This window comes from Dioscorea cayenensis, chromosome 4 (genome assembly GCF_009730915.1).
Source record: "Dioscorea cayenensis subsp. rotundata cultivar TDr96_F1 chromosome 4, TDr96_F1_v2_PseudoChromosome.rev07_lg8_w22 25.fasta, whole genome shotgun sequence".
NCBI classification, from domain to species: Eukaryota; Viridiplantae; Streptophyta; class Magnoliopsida; order Dioscoreales; family Dioscoreaceae; genus Dioscorea; species Dioscorea cayenensis.
The window spans coordinates 21,569,155-21,589,574 of NC_052474.1; the positions used below are offsets into that span (position 1 = coordinate 21,569,155).

The 20,420-nt window shown below is 31.6% G+C and overlaps 3 protein-coding genes across 3 annotated transcripts; all 3 read left to right on the forward strand.

Moving 5' to 3' along the window:
* Positions 1-816: 816 nt before the first annotated feature.
* Positions 817-5,404, forward strand: LOC120259279. The gene is made up of 4 exons (XM_039266860.1): positions 817-1,406; positions 1,641-1,793; positions 2,062-2,267; positions 4,983-5,404. Exons 1-4 carry the CDS (start codon positions 936-938, stop codon positions 5,188-5,190), a joined length of 1,038 nt encoding a protein of 345 aa, XP_039122794.1. The 5' UTR covers positions 817-935; the 3' UTR covers positions 5,191-5,404.
* Positions 5,405-5,875: 471 nt separating this feature from the next.
* Positions 5,876-6,657, forward strand: LOC120259281. The gene has a single exon (XM_039266861.1). The coding sequence runs from the start codon at positions 6,042-6,044 to the stop codon at positions 6,483-6,485; it is 444 nt and encodes a 147-aa protein (XP_039122795.1). The 5' UTR covers positions 5,876-6,041; the 3' UTR covers positions 6,486-6,657.
* Positions 6,658-14,827: 8,170 nt separating this feature from the next.
* Positions 14,828-16,686, forward strand: LOC120258275 (UDP-glucuronate 4-epimerase 6-like). The gene has a single exon (XM_039265629.1). It carries the CDS (start codon positions 14,921-14,923, stop codon positions 16,310-16,312), a length of 1,392 nt encoding a protein of 463 aa, XP_039121563.1. The 5' UTR covers positions 14,828-14,920; the 3' UTR covers positions 16,313-16,686.
* Positions 16,687-20,420: the final 3,734 nt, after the last annotated feature.

Sequence of the window (20,420 nt, forward strand, 5' to 3'; positions counted from 1 at the left end):
TCTAAAGATGGTTTAAGGCAACAAGTAGCTTTGGAAATGAAGGTCATTTATCTTTTTTGTTTTTCATTTTTTTTTTACACAAGTGACAAAAGAATAAGTAGGTATAGAAATACACTAATTATAATGACTTAACAATTTTTTTAAAATTTATCATATGAGATGAGCTAACAAGTGAGCTAATGAAGACTTGTCATACATGTCTAATAAGATATAACAGAGACTATAACTCAATAATGGTAAATTATTTTGTCATATAACACTAAAAGACAGAGAATACGATAGAGTATATACACTAAGATCCAGTAAACAGTGAATAAACTCATTAAATAATGTATAGAAAGTTTTATTATTATACATAAGTACGAGTTTTTGATCATACGCCTGCTCAAGCACTACTGAATGGCTTATTAGTGCACTAAGCACACGCTTCATTGTCACATACATTCATCTTTTAAAAGGGTTAATGTGTCAAACTTACGTCACACCTGAGACTAAAAGACCAAAGCGTGTTTTTTTGTATATACGAGTAAACGTAATCCATGAACGTTCATAAAATGTTAGTGTCACTATTCATCTGCACAATGCAACTGAGATCAAAATTCTCCGGCATTGCAGAGGCTATTGTGGAGATTCATAGATGACGCGGCCTCTCTCTATTATTATTATTATTATTATTATATATATATATATATATATATATAAAGGAAGTATTTGAAACAAATACAAAAATGTAGAATGGCGTGGAGTGAAGGATCTCTACGGCTAAACAAGGAAGGCAACGTCTACACGACATATAATATAACACAAAAGAAGATGAGACGTTTCCCCCTTTCTCTCCCCCCAAATCCCTATCCCTTGAAATCTAGCCCACACTTTTTCAATAAACCCCCTCAACATTGGTAAAATTATAGCAGATAGCTCCTAGAGGAGGAGCCATGGCCGCCACCGTCGTGCTTGGGAATCTAAACCTTGCTCTACTCATCGACGCTACTGCCCCGAGGAACGCCGTCGGGGAACGAGGAAGGAGCTGGTCGCCGGAAATGGTGATTAGTTGGGCTAAGAGAGAGCTGGCTACGTCGCCTGTGGCTTGCCATGGTAGGAGTTTCCAAGATTACGACGTTGCCGGAGGGGAGGCGCCGCGGATGGTTAACCATCGGAGGAGAGGAGTCAATTCCTCCTCCAAAGTCGGGGCTGTGGGATCGGATGGCGGCAACGGAGGTGGGGATGAGGATGATTTGGAGATGAAGCTGAGGAGCCGGCTGAAGGATTTGGAGGAGATGAAGGAGCTCGAAAGGAGAGCTGAGGAATTGCAGCGCAGCGTTTCCGGTGAGGGTTCTGAGGAGGATGGGGATGGGCCGGAGTCCGAGGAGGAGAAGCGCGAGAGGGTTAAAAGAGAGCTCGAAAAGGTCTGCAAGCTCTTAAAAATTCTTCCTTTTTTATTTTTTTGGAATTGATGAATTTATTTCTGAGAGAAGTTCGATTCTTGTTTGATTCTTTCTGTGAATATTTCTGCATTTTTCCCCCATTTCTCTTGATTTATTGATTGTGAATAGCAGCACCTTGCTTTTGATTACCTAACAATTGATAAATGGCAAGCACTGATGATGATGTATTTGCGGTGTTTCCTTTGCTAAGAATAGCTGGCCAAGGAGCAGGCTGAACGGAGGGAGACAGCTGAATTGATGTTTGAGCTGGGGCAGAAAGCATATGGGAAGGGTATGTATGCGCGGGCAATTGAGTTTTTGGAAGCTGCATTGACCATAATCCCAAGACCCACGGCTTTTGGTGGCGAGGTAGTTTGAGAGCATTCATTTCATTCTGATGTTCTTTATTATGTTCGACCTTCAATGCGAGAAAGGGCACATTTTTATACTGCAAATTCGGTGCTTTTCAATTCACCATTTGATTTGGCTGGAATTGGTCTATTTAGTTATGAAACATAAGCATGTGAGAAAGTTAGTTATCCCAGCTTTGATTACTATTATGCATGGATTTGTATCTAGCATGTTTTTTTTTTCAGATTTGTTTAGTGCTTAAGTCTGTCAACTTCTGTTGTTTTAGATTCAAATATGGCTTGCTATGGCATATGAAGCCAACAATCGTCACCGAGATTGCATTGCTCTATATCAGCAGTTGGAGAAAAAACATCCAAGTATCAGCATTAGACGCCAGGCTGCTGAACTTCGATATATCCTTGAAGCTCCAAAGCTGAAAATATCCAAGGATGAAATGGTCACCATACCTTTGATTGGCTCTAGTTATGACTGGTAAGCTTTCTCATGAGGGATCAATCTATTTTCTTTGATTAAATAAGCATGATTAAATTTGGGCGGCTTATGCAATTATGTTCAGATTTTGCTTTCCTCATAAAATGGTATATCTGGTTCATAAAAGTTGTCTCCAGCTGTTATATTGTTTTTAAGTTTATTTATTGGATTTTCATGCTGTCTCTGAAATTTTAGTTAGGTGAAAATATTTAGTCTTGAATTCTGAATTGGTTCCTATGTCATGAAAATTACATGTGAAGAGTGTTTTATAGATATAGCTATTGATGGGAGCATCCCAAATCTGTAGTAAGTCGCATTATTTGGCTTGTTTCTGGTGTTAGATGTTGTCTCAGAACAAAGCAATTTGTGTTTTCTTAAATTTGAGTGTTAGTTTTATTATTATTATTATTATTATTATTATTATTATTATTATTATTATTATTATATCTGTTCTTGACGGGTGGGGGTGTGCGAGTCTGATAGGTTTGTTTGTGAATTTTGTTTTGAGTATGATTTGAACAATAGGCATTGAAGTTAATATCAGTTTTTATTTAGATAAGTCCTTGTTGTTCTCTTGATTCCTAAGTCCATTTAGTATTCAAACTTTGCTTTGATATGGTCTCTAATGCCCAAAAAAAAAAGAAGAAGAAGGAGAAGAAGAAGAAGAAAGGGAGGTAGACCTGTTATTAGGAATCAGTGAATGAATAAGTTCACTTCCAGTGTTACACTGCCCTCAGTGGGTGCGGTTGCTTTAGTTTCCTAAGTGTGATTGCTTAGAACTTCTAGCTGGTTAATCTGCGTGGAAACTGTAAATAACACTTATATATCCTCATAAAATTTCTCTTTTTATGTCTACTCCTACAAAGTTAGGATCACTTTTTGGATTGCTTTACCGGTAAGAAAACTAAACATGTTTCTTAATGTTTAGAAACGAGTCCCAACTAACAATTGCTTGTCGTAAGATTTGCTTAGTGATTGGTTGTTTTGAGGAAATTCAAGTTATCAGTTGGTCTAGTAAGTTGCAGAAAAAGCTTAATGTGGTGTCATGGATCATGGATCCTTAAAAATACAACAAAGAAAGATAGGGTTATAATGATGGGCTGATGAAATATCCGATAATTTGGCTGAAAGTTCTATATAAATGTTGAGATAGAACAACCCACTTTGTATAAACTAGCTGTTAAGTGTCTGGTTGTGTTTGTAAATGAGACCTTAAAGCCTGATTATTTTTAATTGAATAGTCAGTCAAGTTTGTATAGTTTAATTAGGCAGAAACTTTAAATAAAGTATTTTTAGATTGAGCCAATAGAACTCTTTGCAGTGAGGTTTCTCATCTTAGTACTTGTTTAATCTGCACTTTATTATGAATGAATTCAAAATTTTTTTTGGTTGTATACATGTATTGATACTGTTGCTATACACCTAGACACAAATGGAGCATGTAAATATGTTACTGTATCTTGATTTTTATTTTTTCAATGGCCATGCTTTTATTGGACAGCAACAGCCATATCGGTGTGATGAAGTCATTGGAGCAAACTCAAGCATTAGATGCCTGAACCTTCAATAAATAAGTTCACTGACCATCTTTCATCTGGTGTCTGCAAGTGTATTAGGATTACGACCTAAAATTGCTATATGGCATAATATAGTTAGGAACGCCATGCAACACACCATTCAGTCTTCTTGGTTGATTGCTTTTTGATAAGTTGGATGGTAGTTTGGTGGTATTATATCTTAATGAGAAAAATTGAGATAATCTAAAATGCATAATAAGAACACAGGGAAATGGGTTCTAGGAGAAGCAATGGGATTGTGCAACTTATTCTGCTCAAGGTTTTGGTGCCTCCTGCTTGGAGAGGCCTGACGTTTTTTTTTGTGATGTGCAGGTTTACATCTCCATAGAACCTAGTACCCTGCTTTTTGGACCAAGATTTTCTACTGGTTATTTAGGCAAATAGGATACATCTAGTTAAGTTTTCTTTGATATTAACACACCGATAACAACAATGGCAGAAGCACTTTATCTAAAAGATATTCTTGATTTTCATATATCCTACATTGTTGAGCATGCAGAATGATGTAAATCAGTAAACGGCCTCATGAAAGTAACAGACAGGATTGTTGAGGTCCTTGTTCTACACTTAAATATATGAAGTGGCCACTTGTTGAAATACGCAATGTTGAGTGGTTGGCCGTCTTAAGAACTCCTGAGGTGTTGCATCATGATGGTGTTAAGCTGTATGGGTGGGCTGTTTGTTGTTGTTCAATGTTATCAATCAAATTGAACTTTAATTCTTTGTGCTGCTGTCTTCTCAACTTTCGTTCGACTTGCAATCAGAATCCTTTTTCCGAATTAATCTGGTCCTCTGTGTGTAATTTTTCCTTCATACAATTTCTCTCATATGCCTGTCTACATTTACGATTATTTTGGAGAAGTCCTCTGGCTACCCTGAAACTTCAAATGGATTAAAATTCACATGCTATATTTGAAAGCTGTTCCTTCTTTCTGACTTTCATTTTACACCGGCAAATAACTGAGGTAGAGAGCACTCAACTAGGGCAAAATTATTTTCCTTGCAATGCAGTAGTTATCCAATGAATGTTGTGACTTTTTAAATGTGTCAAACTTAATCTTCATTTGCAGTTGCATGAGATCTTCAAACTACATGCAAAGTATTCTTAAGTAACTATTAATATTTGTGATAATTCTAGGTATGCCGGTTCATGGAGTGACAAGTACAAGAATCGGGGCCAGAGAAGAAAGGTGACAACAACCGACGAACTTCCTTCATCAAGGGACCTCCTCGGTGACTTCTTGGTCTGGCGCCCGCCAACCGGCTGGGAAAAAAACCGTGCCTTCTGGATTACCCTTACATTGTGGCTGGGCTTACTTGGAACTGCCCTTCTCTTGCAGCAGTGAGCCTTCATGGTTGATGCTAACCTGTGAATGGAGCACCACTTTTATGTGTAGTATTTCCAGTTCAAGCATGTATATGTCATAGTTAATTCTGTATATTTTTATAAAATTTTAGTCTCTTCCAAAAGCAAGCCATGTAATAATGTAAATTTCTTATCTGAAGCATACTGGTGAATTTCTTTGCCAAACAAATACATGGTTCTTGTCTGTTCAGAAAGTGTGAGGTATATCAAGCAGGATCTATTTAATCAAATAGAAATTCATACTATATCAATATTATATTAATAATATTCTCTATATTCTTTTTTACTTGTCACGTTTTGGAATTTTTTTTTTTATTTGTCACATAAAAATTTTGTACAATATTAAATAATTTTTTTCAAATTTATTTTTTAATTTAATTTATTTGTATAATTTTTAATAAATTACAATCAACTAAACATTAATTCATATATTCTACATAGAGGTAGTTTGAAAGAGTAATCGAATTTTTTATAAAATATAGGTAATTAATTAATTTTAATTATTTTTTTTAATAAATATGATAAATAAAAAGGGACGATGAGTATATAAAATTTTAAATTCTTGCCAAAATCTCATAAACCAAAAACTGTTACTAAGAGTTAAATTACAAAACTGCATGCATCATGCATGAAAACTTCCAAGCCAAAATAGTCAAGTGATAATGTCCTTCCAGTTCTAATCTTGAGCCATCCACAAAACATGTGGTTGGTTCTTATCTCACAACAGCACCAATTATCATCATCATCATCATCATCATCATCATCAACAACAACACTAGACAAAACTCTCCTCTCTTTCCACACCAATAATTAAAAATATTCCAGAATCCAATGGGAGCACAGAGAAACAAACATGGCAGTAGTCACACAAGCAATGGAGAAGAACAAGAACAAGACCTGGAGGTTCTGAAAGCTGTGGCACAAGCATGGCATGCACAAGCAAGCATTCCAGGAACAACCAAGGAATTTGAAGCCCAGAAAAACAGGTTCAAACAGAGACCATCCAGGTTCAGGATGGAAGCCATTAACATGGCTTCAAAGGAAGGTGCTGATTCCCACTGGGACTTTGGCCAATCTTTGTGGGACTCTTATGAGATTGTGACACTGTCAAAGAAGCTGGAGGCTAATCTTTGTGTGGATGACCCTGTGGTGATCTGGGCTGAGTCTGGCAGGAGGTGGAAGAGGAGGAGGGAAAGTAGCAATAGTTTGAGGAATTTGTTTCAGAGGATCACTTCTTCTTCTTCAAAGAGATTGGATGCTGATTTTTCTGTCTGATGAGGCATATGGATGATGGAGGAAGACTATTTCTCTTGCTTTTTTTCTGATTTGTTTCTTGGTTGTTGTTCTTGATGCAGATTTCTTTAACTAATAAGGGGAGAACATATGAAAAATCAAGTTGATTGTGACTGGATATATATATAGTTTGTGTATCTCAACATAGTTTTGATGTTGTTGTTGTTGTTGTTGTTGTTGTTGTTGTTGTGTTGGGAGAAATTAATTGTGTTTTTTGTGGAGTGTTAAATCTTTTGAAATTTCTGCATGGTCTCATGTGTAAGAGTTCCTGATGGTGCCTGTTCATCTTCCAATTCAATTAAATGAGCTTGTTCATCTTAAGGACCCCATAATATTAATAAAGGTTTTTAAAACTGCAAAAGAATCAACAAACAACCAACTTGGGAATTTTCTTGGTTGTTTTTTTTTTAAAGCAACTGCACACACATCCTACTGCAACTCAATCAGTCAGGTATTTGTGGAAAGTGCTGCTCAATTGTTGTCACTGTAGAAAAAAAAAAAAGTATAACTCTTACTGTATCTAAAGCAAAGTACTCATTAGTTGAGCTAACATGTATGCCAAATTTATTAAAAAAAAATTAAAAAGAATGAATGAAACTAGCAATCTGATATAAAGTTTTGTATTTGATATAACTCTAGTCTATTGAAACTATATACATTAACCATGCACTTGGGTAATTAGCTAATTAAATCTTATTGTAATTATAACTATATGAAGCATGGAATTTGTTAGAAAAAGTAGTCAAACCCTGGCTATTATTTGCTTTAAATCAAGTAGGAAAAACTCATGGCCCATTTTAGTGAACACTTAAGTTGCAAGACTAATGGGCCGTATCTTAAAAGGAAAAAAATTTTAAAAAAAATCAACACTAAGAGCATCAAAATAGCATTCTTTAATCTTAATTTTTAAGTTTATACTTAGCTCCATTGCAAAAACCGAATATGAGACATGTAAAAACTCTCCGGTTCAAGTTTTGATGAACACAGTGATGATAACGGGTTACCGGTTGTGGGTGTAGGTTTACTTCCTATACCTCATATCGTCGAGTGAGGGTACACAAGTTGGATGATCAATTCCCGGTCTATTCGTACCCTTGATGTATATATAACACTTGTCACTTTTCTTTAAAAAAAAAAAACTGATTTTATGATGAAATCATATGAAAATTAATAATTTTTACATTTAATTTTTCTTAAATATGTTTGTAAATTGTAGGTTTTATTCAGCCTATTTTGAAATTATTTTTAAGGTTGCACATATGTGTATATATATATGGGTAAATATCATCTGTGGACGTTCGTTAAACGTCCGCAATGTGAGCACAGTACCAAATTAATTGCTACAGTGAGACATAATGAAGGGTTAGATGGATTAATTAATCTTGGTTATAGTGCTCAACCGTTGAATTGAAATCCAACGGTTGAGACAAACGTTCGTAGATTTCAAATTTATGAACGTTCTCAGATAATTCATCCTCTCCATATATATTGCTTTACTCTTAAATCATCTATATAATCATATTTAATTATTTTCTTAATTATCCAAACTAATCATTTTCGTTTCATTAAATTCTACAAAATTTCTCACCCATTAACTAACTTCTGCCCCAAGGTATAATGTGCAAAATTCTAACTTCCAAATGATTTATTTTAAGGGTATAACTTCAAGTTCATAATGAAAATTCATCTCAATATGTTTTTTTTTTTTACTCTAAAAAATATATTTACAAATTCACACCCAAATTCCTTTCTTCTTATAGAAATATATCCTCAGTTTTGAGTCCTTTTCAAATATATACACATACACACATATATTAAATAAAACCACAAAGAGGAAATAAGTGTATGACATTGAATACTTTATATACTCATTTTCAATTTGTAAGCAAGATATGAGTACCTCTACGTGCGCAAAATAACAATAATAGCATTGTTAATTAATTAATTAATTAAAAAGAAAGGAGGGGAATGAGCTTGTTGGGTAAGTATAAGACACGTATGAATTAAACACTGTTTTTGAACTATGATAATAATAAATAAATATAAAGAAGGAAAGATTGGAAAAAAAGTGGAAAAAAGAGTGTTGTTGTATTATTTATTAAAAAAGGGTGGTGGTCCAATGATGATATTGACAAGAGTGATGTTGAAAACGCGTCTCTTGGTGGTCCATATATGCCCCATTGCATCTCATCAATATCAATCATCTCAAAGACTCAAACCATGTTCAAATTAGTCCTTTTATTATTATTATTATTATTATTATTATTATTATTATTATATCTAGGATCATCTATCATCATGCATCCATCCATTTATCCTTCCTGCCGACACTCTCTTTGTCCCTATTCTATTTTATTTTATTTATTAGCTCTCATATCTGATTAAAGTGGATGTTTTGATCATTTAGACCGTCTCCAATTGACGTCCCAAATTTTAAATTTGGGGTCATAATTATATAACTCCAATCCATCAATAAATTTCGTTTCAAATTAAAAAATGCAGGGGGTTGAATGACCCAAAATTTGGGGCAATTATTTATGTTTAAAAATTTTATTTTATTTAGTAACTCTCACGTCTTATTGAGGTGGATGTTTTGATCCTTAAATACATGTTTTTTTTTTTAATTAAGTGAGTTTGATTTAATGAGGTTTTTATAAATTAAGAAAAAAAAACTAGATGTGTAATTTCTAATTTCAATGTAATATTTGAAATATTTAATTTTTTTTAGTTGATTTTAAAATTGAGCTGAAGTGATGTAAAATGATTTTTGAGATGCTTATGATAATTAAATTGTAAAATGATATTAGATAAAAATAATAAAAAGAAAATGTAAAATATAATAACTATGAAATTTTTTTATTGCATAAATAAAAATAAATATTAAATCAAAGTAAATAAAATCACTAAAAATCTTTTATTTTTTTATTTTTTTTATGTAGCCTCAAGATGAAAGCTAGTACCAATGGCCTTCTTGGCCGGGAGGGTTCGATATCAAACTCAAAAATCTAAGCAAAATGAGTGTGTAAGTATTTATTAAACTTGTTTCACATCTATGTACGTTCCTATCTTTTCTTAAATGAAAGGTTCTTATCACCTATCTGTAAAAGAAAAAAAAATAAAACAAAACAAAATAAAGAAGAAGACTGCCAGCATACTTAACACATGAAAGTCGGAAGACCTGTAATTTAGTTTTTGATATGATAAATAGGGGGAAAAAAAAGTTTTTAATCATTGGTACGAAAAATAAAACAAAGAATTCAGTAACATCATCTGCAAGATGCAAGGGACCATTCTAGGATTTCATTTTTTTTTTTAAGGACTGTTACCACATTTGTTATGCTATAATTAAAAAGAAAAAATGGACAAAACATTGATTTGAATAGAGAACAAATTATTGACTATCTATTGCAAAGGTGGTAGTTATAGTGCAATTGATGTGGTGGGTTTAAATTTTATTATTTTATTTTATTTTATTTTTTTAAAAAAAATTCATAAAATATCTCACTTACTCGGTTTTAGACTAACATGTTATAATTTGAAAATGCATGTGAGAAACATCTGGAAGGAAGAGATTTTGCAAAGTTGGAAAATTTCATTTATTCTGTTTTTCAACACATTTGTAAGCTGTTAGCTGTATAGGGTGTAATGTGGACCCTGTTATTAAGGGCAAGCAATGCCCATTTTCAATGTTTTGAGAATGACCATTCAAGGAATCCATTCCATAAAATCAATTTTAATTTATATATATATATATATATATATATATATAGCATTGGATTCTGATTGATTAGGATTCTCATTAATTTTTTTAAAATATTGTCGACAAACTATTCTAAAGGACACAAAAAAGAAAAAAAAAATTGAAACCTTAATATTTGATTAGGAAACAAAAATAAAGGATTCTCAATTGTTAGAAAATGGTTATAATATTGATTAATTTATATATATATATATATATATGTATATATATATGTTAGTTTAATTTAATTTATTTGGATAATAAAGTAATTATTGACTGTGAATATTTTTGTTTGACATGCCACTAATTTGTGAGCTAGTTTTTAGGGTTTTTTTTTCCCTATGCAAGCACAAATTCAGAGTTTTTGATAAAAAGTATGTTTGTTATTTTATATACATTATAAATAAGAAAAACTATATATCAACACTTGTTACTTTGTTAAAAAAACCGAAGAAAAACTATATATATATATATATATATATATATATATATATATATTTTTCCATCAATATCGTTTGGGATGAAGAGAAAATGTAAAAAATAATTTGGTTTATAAATAAATAAGGTTATTATTATTTTTATTATAATACATTGTTTTTCCCATTCTCTCTAGTTTTCCAACATGGTTCTATTCTCTCTCTGCTGAAGCATAACCAGATCTTTAAAAATTTAACAAAATAATAAAAATAATATATCTCTTTGGAATTTAAAGGTTTATGCAAGCAAAAAACCAATGCAAGTTCCACCTTCTCATGTCAGTGACCAACCATCTCCCATTTCGGCAAATCACGTGTGCTATCCAACCATATGTATAAAAACTCAAACCACTTTAATACCTCACATGCGGTATACACATATATTTTTATAACAAAATACTTTCCATGCGGAAGTCCTTAGGTTTTTTAAATTCTTCGACAAATGTCTAATGACATCCGTTAGATCATGATCTAATAATTATTATTTGGAGACACAATGTGTAAATTTACTGTTAGTTGCTATATTTTAATATTGTTATGAGGTGTTAGATGCTGTTAAATATTATTTGATATTGTGTATAAACGGGACGGTAGTCTGCCACTATTAGATGTCTCTAGATGACACGATCTCATATTATATATATATATATATCATGATTTAATAATTATTATTTATAGAGATGATGTGTAAACTTCCTGTTAGTTACTATGCTTTAGTATTGTTATAAGGTGTTAGATATTGTTAATATTGTTTGATATTGTGAATGAACAAACAGTGGTCATTAAATGCATGAACATGACACGGTCTCAAATATATATATATATATATAATTACTACAATATATGAAGAAATAAAACATCATCATTATTTATTTATTTTTGTAAATATAGATAAATCATGTGTCAAGCCATGTGTGAGTTTTCTAATTATACTATACATCATCACCCCCTATGCAGTGAGAATTCAGTCCCTAATTTTTGTCCGCCCACAAAAGACAGGTGTCAAATGACAATAAGCTATAGGACGCCCTTGGCATTATTATTGCTTATAAATATATTATAAACATATAAAAAAATTGATATAGACACAATTGAATTAATATAACTAATAATATAGTCTCTTAATAATTAATTTAAAAAATATAAATATAAATATATAAATATAGGTTAATTAGTTTATTCATTTAAAATATTGAGTTGAATCAAACTCAACTAATATGTTTGGCTTGTACTTAAAATAGATTAGCACATATCAAATGATGTATTAAAATAAATAATAATTCTACATCTCATGTAAATTTGTAATTAAATCTCTTCATCTAATGAATATTACTACAATAATTAATTAAAGAAGAGTACATAATGATGTAGATGAAGGAGTTGATCTAAAAGGCATTCAAGTTGGTAGGTCTTGCATGCAGTGAGTGTGTGCATGTGCTTTACAGGCAGGACTCTCCAATATCAACCTTTTAATTATATATATACCTTTTTCTTTTTATTTTATATATTAACATATATGATATATATTTATATATGATAACATGATCAGTGATCAAAGTGAGAATAGAAGAATATGAAAGACAGAATGGCTGCTTAGCTCATCTGGTTGACCACCGAATTTTCAACAGTGGCATGCACTTCCATGCATGCCACTATATATATATATATACACGTGCAATGACTCTTATACCCTTCTTATAATTCTTTTTTTTAAAAAAAAATCTTTATATGTTAAATATTTCATTAAAAAAATTATTAATTTTAGAGATATGATAATACAAAGAAAATTATATTATTTGAAACATGCATAGAATTGAAAAAGAAAGAATAATCAGACCAATTTCATGCTAAACAGATGGCTCCCATGCTATGTGTAATATATGAATATATTGATATGTAAACTTGTATATTTGTTTAAATATTGTTATTTTGTGTCGGGAAAAAATAATTTATAAAAAATTTATTTATTTTTGAAATTTATATTCTCTAAAAATGGAGTATGAAAAAGATATATAAAGATTAGGTTAGTTGTTTTATAAAAATGTTTCTTTTGGCACGGCTTATAAAAAATCATGTAATTTTATATTTGTCGCATATCACTCAAAGTCTCCACACATATGTCAACCATGTGAATGAATATTAATTTTTAATAAATGTTTCTTTAATAAAAGTATAATACTATTAATTACTCTCACTAACTCAAGTTGCCCTCACTTAATAAGTTTTTTTTTTTGTGTTATTTTTATTTATTAATAAATTAATTAATTTTTAAGTTAAATTAATTCCACGATGAAGGATATACTGAAAAAATTAACATTATACATATGTAATTAATATTTTTAAAAAATAAAAAATAATATGCATATATATATATATATGGTTTAAATCATCTACGCATGTGCATATTACTGTTTTCTAGAGATAGTTATTTACAGATGTTTGAAAAATTCATTCATGATTATTGTACATCACTACTCAGTACTGTTTGACATTGTTTAATACTGTTTATGAATGAATTTTAGCAATTGCATAATAATTTTACGGATCAAGACAACTGTGGATGTCTCTAAAATTTGATAAGCATGGACAAATCACATGTCAGAAAACGACATATTGAGGAACTAAGCTTTACAATATTTGTGCCCTCTACATGCTAGAGCTAGGATTCAAAATTGCCCTTCAACGGGATGAATACTTAGACAAAAGATGTGATACTAATAAACTAGTGGTCTGTAATAATAATAATAATAACAATAATAATAAAAATAATATAATAATAATAATAATAAAGAGGAAAGCGAAGCTTCCCATGCAGTTTCCTTTTGGTTTGCTTGTTCCGGAAAGATACTCATTTTTCTCGTTGTCTCATGCGGCAGGTAATTATTGGCTGTCTTTTGGTTTAATGTGACTCATACTTTGCTGTATATATAGTTAATTATTTAATTCTTAATTACATCCCAGGTATGAACTATAAGTCTATTATCAAAGGTTTAGGTTTAAAACAATAAAATAAAATAAAATAAAACATTGGTTTTAATTTTTTTTTTTGAAAAAAATATCTCTAAAATTTTACTTGCATATTTTAAAAGAAACCAAGTCAATGCTCAGTGTCATCCGTTCACATTTAGTGCTAAAATTATGGGCCAAAAATAAAATAAAATAAAATTTAAGCCTCAGTTATTATCTACTTTAATTTAAAATAAATAAATAAATACAAAACAGTATAAAGTGAACAAAAAACGGATGGCCAAAGTCATTCAATTCCATATTTATCAGTTCTCAGTTAACCAAAATTCAATATCCAAAATATAAAAATATTTTCAAATGGTTGAAGGAAAACCTATAATGATATTAGACTAACTTTTCAATTTAATTAATATTAATTTAATTTTACTTTATTTTTTATTTAATTCACATCTTCATTATGATTAAATATAATTTTTAAATAATAAATGTTATGATAAGAGATTGATGAATTTTTTTTTTATCCTTAACCCACTAGTTCCATAAAAAAAAGTGAGGTACTCAAAACCCTAAAAAAAATAGATCTCTTTTATGAAGTGTTTTACATATACCAATAATTCAAATTTAAAACCACTTATTTAAACAGTCAAAAACGTATAAGTTGTTCCAGGTTAATGAAATATTTTGAAAGATATACATATATAAAGTTTATAAATTCAAATATTTTTTTAAAAAATAATTATTGCCTAATAATTTTTTCATTATATATCTCTCTTAACAAATAAACTAAATAAATCATTTCTATAAAAATCAGAAACAACCTTTTAGTCCATTAACACCAATCCTTTATATAAAATATCCATTTTAACAAAAACCTAAAATCAAATCTCAAAATCACACGAGATGACCTAACAATTACGCTAAGTTATCAACTCCACATCTGCGCACTTCCATGAATTCCCTTAAATAACCGGTGCTATTCATCTATTTATAATTTTATATAAAAAATAAAACTCTATAAATAAAAAATAAATAAACCATTTACATATATATATATATATATATATATTAAAAACAAGCAAAGCAAAGCAAAAGCAAGTGTAATACAACCACCACCAACCTCACCGCAAAGACCAAAGCAAAGACCCCACTCTCCACACTCTCTAATCTCTATATACTCCCACCACCACCTCTTGAGCTTCTCCAATCTCACCATCTCTTCACCATCTTCTCCATCAATGGCTTCTCCACCAGACACAAGCAAAACAACCAAACTAGAACGCTACAACAGCTATCTCCGCCGCATCAACACTGCTCGTCTTCTCACTCTCTCCTCCCAACTCCTTTTCCGCACCACTATCTTAGCTGCTCTTCTTCTCATCCTCCTCTTCACTCTCCACCACCCTCCTCTCTCCTCCTTCTCCTTCTCCTCTTCTCCTCCTCATTCTCACCGTTCTCTCCTCTCCTCCTCCTCCTCCTCCTCCACCTCTTCCTCTCTTTCCTCCCATTCATTCCAACGCCAAGTCCTCCACTCCGCCACTCCTCGCAACCCCACCGGCCTATCCGTCCTCGTCACCGGCGCCGCCGGCTTCGTCGGCTCCCACTGTTCCCTCGCCTTAAAAAAACGCGGCGACGGCGTTCTCGGTCTCGACAACTTCAACTCTTACTACGACCCATCTCTCAAACGCTCCCGCCAATCTCTCCTCTCCAAACACTCCATCTTCATCGTCGACGGCGACATCAACGACTCCTCTCTCCTCAAAACCCTCTTCGACCTCACTCCATTCACTCACATCCTCCATCTCGCCGCCCAAGCCGGCGTTCGCTACGCCATGCGCAACCCTCAGTCCTACATCTCCTCCAACATCGCCGGCTTCGTTTCTCTTCTCGAAGTCGCCGCTAAGTCCGCTGACCCTCAACCTTCCATTGTTTGGGCTTCTTCTTCCTCTGTTTACGGTCTCAACGTTGAAAACCCCTTCTCTGAACTCCACCGCACTGATCGTCCTGCTTCTCTCTACGCCGCCACCAAAAAAGCCGGCGAGGAAATTGCCCACACTTACAACCATATCTACGGTCTCTCCATCACCGGCCTTCGTTTCTTCACCGTTTATGGTCCTTGGGGTCGTCCTGACATGGCTTACTTCTTCTTCACTAAATCCATCCTCTCCGGTAAACCCATCACCGTTTTCAAAACACAGGACGGCGCCGGCGAGGTTGCTCGTGATTTCACCTACATCGATGACGTCGTAAAAGGATGTCTTGGCGCGCTTGACACGGCGGAGAAGAGCACTGGGAGTGGTGGAAAGAAGAAAGGACAAGCTCAACTGAGGATCTACAACCTCGGAAACACCTCGCCGGTGCCGGTGGGGAAGTTGGTCGGAATACTTGAAGGGTTACTGGGAGTGAAAGCGAAAAAGAATGTGGTGAAGATGCCGAGCAATGGTGATGTTCCATATACCCATGCGAATGTGAGCTTGGCCGAGCATGACTTTGGTTACCGGCCGACCACCGACCTCGCCGCCGGCCTGAGAAAGTTCGTCAAGTGGTACGTCCAGTATTATGGGATCAAGAACAAGGTTCATGGTGGTGTCGGTGGTGGTATAGATGTTAGTGAGGTTGCATCGGTTTAGATGCAATGGGCTTAGATGCCTTCCACGTGTCTCTTTCTCTCTCAAGTTGTGTATTATTATTATTACTACTTTAAATTGTAAGAAAAAAATTAATATATATATAGGGAATAAAAATGGGATAAGATGGTAGGATGAGAATAAGAAAAGGGGAATAGGTTTTGGGGAGGGGGGGAATACCAAGATTGAATCAAAATGATGTCTTGGTTCTTGTTTTTTTTGTTTTTTTTGTTTTTTTTAAATGTATTTTTTTTTTAATTATTTTTTTGTTGTGGTGTTGTATGTTGAGTAGTTGGGTGTGGAGGGACAATGTGTATGTAGAGATCTTTAATTTCTTGATGCCTTGTGGAATTGTTAATAGAGAAAGTATTTTTATCTTTTGAGTTCATTTTTGTTTTTCTAGTTTTTGTTAACATTTGTGATCTCTTTTGATTAGTTTTGGGATTTTTTAAGTGTCAAATATAATATATATATATATATATATATATATATATATTCATATGTTATCATTAATTTATACTATAGATAAATATAAGCACCGACAAAAGAAAAGCATGATTAGGATACTTTTTAATATAGCTCGTAGGGTATTGATGAGTATGATATAGATGTTTTATCCCAAAAGAAAATTGTTTGTAATTGTTATATTATTATATAAATTAATTAACTTTTATGAATGTTATCATTTGTGTCATGTAATTACTTATACTCGGTTGGCATGCTAAAGATGCTCATGAAAAGAAAAAAAAAAAATCTAGTTAATTTTTTATAAAATAAATTAGTAGACAAAATTACAACCGAATGAAAAGTTCATAATTGGATCAATAAAGTTCAATGTTGAAGATATAAAAATAATAACAATAATAATTTAATAAAACAGAGTTAGAACATCCATTTAGACATCGAATGTCTAAAATACATGAATGGTAACATTTAAAATTAAAACAACTTAAAAATAAATAAAAATAGCCATTTAATCAGAAATAATTTTGGTTCACAAGAAAGTTAAATTATATCTTTAAGGATAATAAAGGAATGAGTGCCCCTACAACTAGGGTTTCACTCTTTTCACCTAAAAATATAAAGAACCCCTTAATCAAATGCCCTCTTTCCTCATCTAACAAAATATAAATATAATAAATAATAACAATAATAGCGTGCCAAAAATAAAAATAAAATAACAAAGACTTAGATTGAATGAAGTTTTGTCCTTAGATCTGGTCATCCAAAAAATAATAAATATTAAATGAGTCCACTTATTACAAAGTCTGAAAAATGATCAAGTTGTGCATTTGGATCTATAACTTATTCTTCCAAACAGGAAATAATGTTGACTTGCTTCACTTGAACATGGTTAGGCTCTAGAGTGTGCGGTCTGCCAAACTTGTGTCTTTTTCTTTTTTGTTGGATTTCCAAATATAATGGTTAATTAATAAACCAACCATGGTCAATTAGAAAATAAATATGAGAAGAGACAAGATGGCACAACTTGGAAATTTGAGTTTAGTAGGCCAGCTTTGAATTTTTGAATTGACTCTGGGTCATCAATATGTTCATAACTCAGTGTCATTGGCACTATTGTGATAAACTTAATATAAAATTTTAAATGCTCTGAATTTAAGTTTCGCTAAATATAGTAATAATAACAGATCTTTGATCATGGATTTGAGGGTTTATATTCAAATTTCACATCACTAAGTAAAAACATATCCGTATATGAACTAATTGATCAATTCTCAATCCGTACACGGTTTTTAACTAATTTGCACTTGTTGCATTTGTGTGTGTATATATATATATATATAATACAAAAATTGACTCATGAGTCAACTTCTATAAATGAGTCTTTAGCAATTTATAAATAATAATTGGTCATATACATGAGTCGGAATAGTTGATATATTATCATAGTATTACATGACAATTATTCAATTGTTCTATATAATAATGTTATGATGCACATATATTAATTTTTTTTAAAAGTAAATTAGCAAAATCTTACTAACCCCTTTTATGAAGAATGTTTATCAAATCAATAAGTCTTGGATGAAAGATGAAAAGTATTAAATTAAGACGAGTCATATATCTTGGCCACTCACAATTTTTTCTAATCAAATAAAAAAATTCCCCAAAATATAAAACACAAGTTAATATATAGACATTAAATGATAACCAATAGATTATAATCTAACAACTACTACTTATATGATGATGATGTGTAAAATTATTATTAATTACTATATTTTAATATTATTAAAATATTAAATACTGTTTAAAACTACATATGAATTAACAGTTATCATCAAATACAAATCTAATGATAACTGTGGAATATGTATAGATTTAAAATCCGGGAGCGTTCTTAGATGAGGCAGCCTCTATCTATCAAACTATCTATTATTATTATTATTATTATTATTATTTGATTGAGACTTGTTGAAGGCAAAGGGCCTCACAGCAATCAACATGCCATGTTCCGTGATCCAACAAGGTACTTTATTCTGAAAAAGAGGTTAGAACAACCTCCATTACCATTGGTCTCTTCTTGCATGGCTCATTACTTTGTCTTTTTATAAAGAACTTGGAATAACAATGCCATTGTTTCACCCTTCGCCAAACATCATATGTCATGTCATGTTATGACATGAATGGACGTGGTGGATTAATATGGATGCATGTTATATTATTCTTTTTTTTCAAATATCATGCATGCATGCATGCATGGTGCACCACAAAAATTAATACATTAATTGCCTAAACCTAACTAGTGTGACAATTAGATTTGACCATGATGGAGTTTTTCAATCAATGGGGGAGTTGTGTTTGGACAAGAGTGGTGTTGTGGGGATGTAGATCTTTAAATATCTTGAGGTGAAGTTGTGGGGTTATATTAAGAAATATAATTACTCATTAGAGCCTATTGTTATAGGATTAAACTAGTTTAAAATTTTATTTTTGGTAAATATATTTGGTATTTTGATATTCTAAAAAAATCTATATTATATCAAAATATTATAGATACATTTAAGTTGAGTATGGAGGAGTATTTGGATAATTAGATATATTTAATCTTTTGTTAATTATCTTCTTCTTTCCTCTAATCATCTTATCTAACAAATGGCTTCATTCTCATATCAACCATTATTATTATTTTTTAAATTTTAAATGTTCAAAATAACTCTTTTGAAGGTAAGAAAACAAGAAACAAAAACAGCTTGTTTACATTTGTTGGACAGAAAATAATAAATATATATATATATATATATATATACACAAAGACACATGTTATAATGGTTACCGTCAATTAAATTATGGATACATGTTCAATCATAATCACTAATTGGAAAAAATATTCATGTCGGCTGTTAATTAATATTGAATATATATACATAAATGCAATTTGTCTTGAAAAATGAATTGAAAATTTTAGGTGCTTTGTAGAATTGAGAGGGGGTTGCTTAGATCCAAACAATTAATTAGGCAAGGTCATGGTGTAATAATAACTAGTGGAATTCATTAATGGTGGACCACAAAACAGATATTGGTGACATCCATCCATCCATCCATCCATCCAAACTATTCATTATTCACATCTAAGCAAATCAATGCATGCCAAGTACCTACTCTTGATCATCACTGGCAAATAATAATAATAATAAATAAATAAATAAATAAATAATTGGAGCACAATTTCATATGGTACATTCATTAGCTATTTGATGATTTTGATCTAGCAGTTTCAATTCAATTCACACTTGTTTTTTATTCCTTGTTCTAATGCCTACATTTTTCTTTAGGATCTAATTGAGGCTCATCTCTTCAATAATTGAAAGGATTAAAGTTATTTTTTAAGTTCTTATATTTTACCATACTATTTACTTTTCTCTTTATGTTTTAAAATATTTCATACAATCTTTGTATAAGTTAAAAAAAAACATCATGTATAGATTTCATATATATATATATATATATATATATATATATATATTCTCAATAAGGGAATTTTGTTTTATTTGGATTATGTGCCTATGTATCAATTATATTAAACATGGCTGCTAATATGATTTTCTTAAAGATAAACAGAAAGGATTTATATTTTTGTCAAAACTTT

What these genes read in the sequence shown, in the direction of transcription:
- LOC120258275 (XM_039265629.1), top strand. Translation starts at nt 14,921, where the DNA reads ATGGCTTCTCCACCAGACACAAGCAAAACAACCAAACTAGAACGCTAC.
- LOC120259281 (XM_039266861.1), top strand. Translation starts at nt 6,042, where the DNA reads ATGGGAGCACAGAGAAACAAACATGGCAGTAGTCACACAAGCAATGGA.
- LOC120259279 (XM_039266860.1), top strand. Translation starts at nt 936, where the DNA reads ATGGCCGCCACCGTCGTGCTTGGGAATCTAAACCTTGCTCTACTCATC. An exon ending in TTAAAAGAGAGCTCGAAAAG is followed by an intron (nt 1,407 to 1,640) that starts GTCTGCAAGCTC and finishes TGCTAAGAATAG; the next exon opens with CTGGCCAAGGAGCAGGCTGA. An exon ending in ATTGGCTCTAGTTATGACTG is followed by an intron (nt 2,268 to 4,982) that starts GTAAGCTTTCTC and finishes TGATAATTCTAG; the next exon opens with GTATGCCGGTTCATGGAGTG.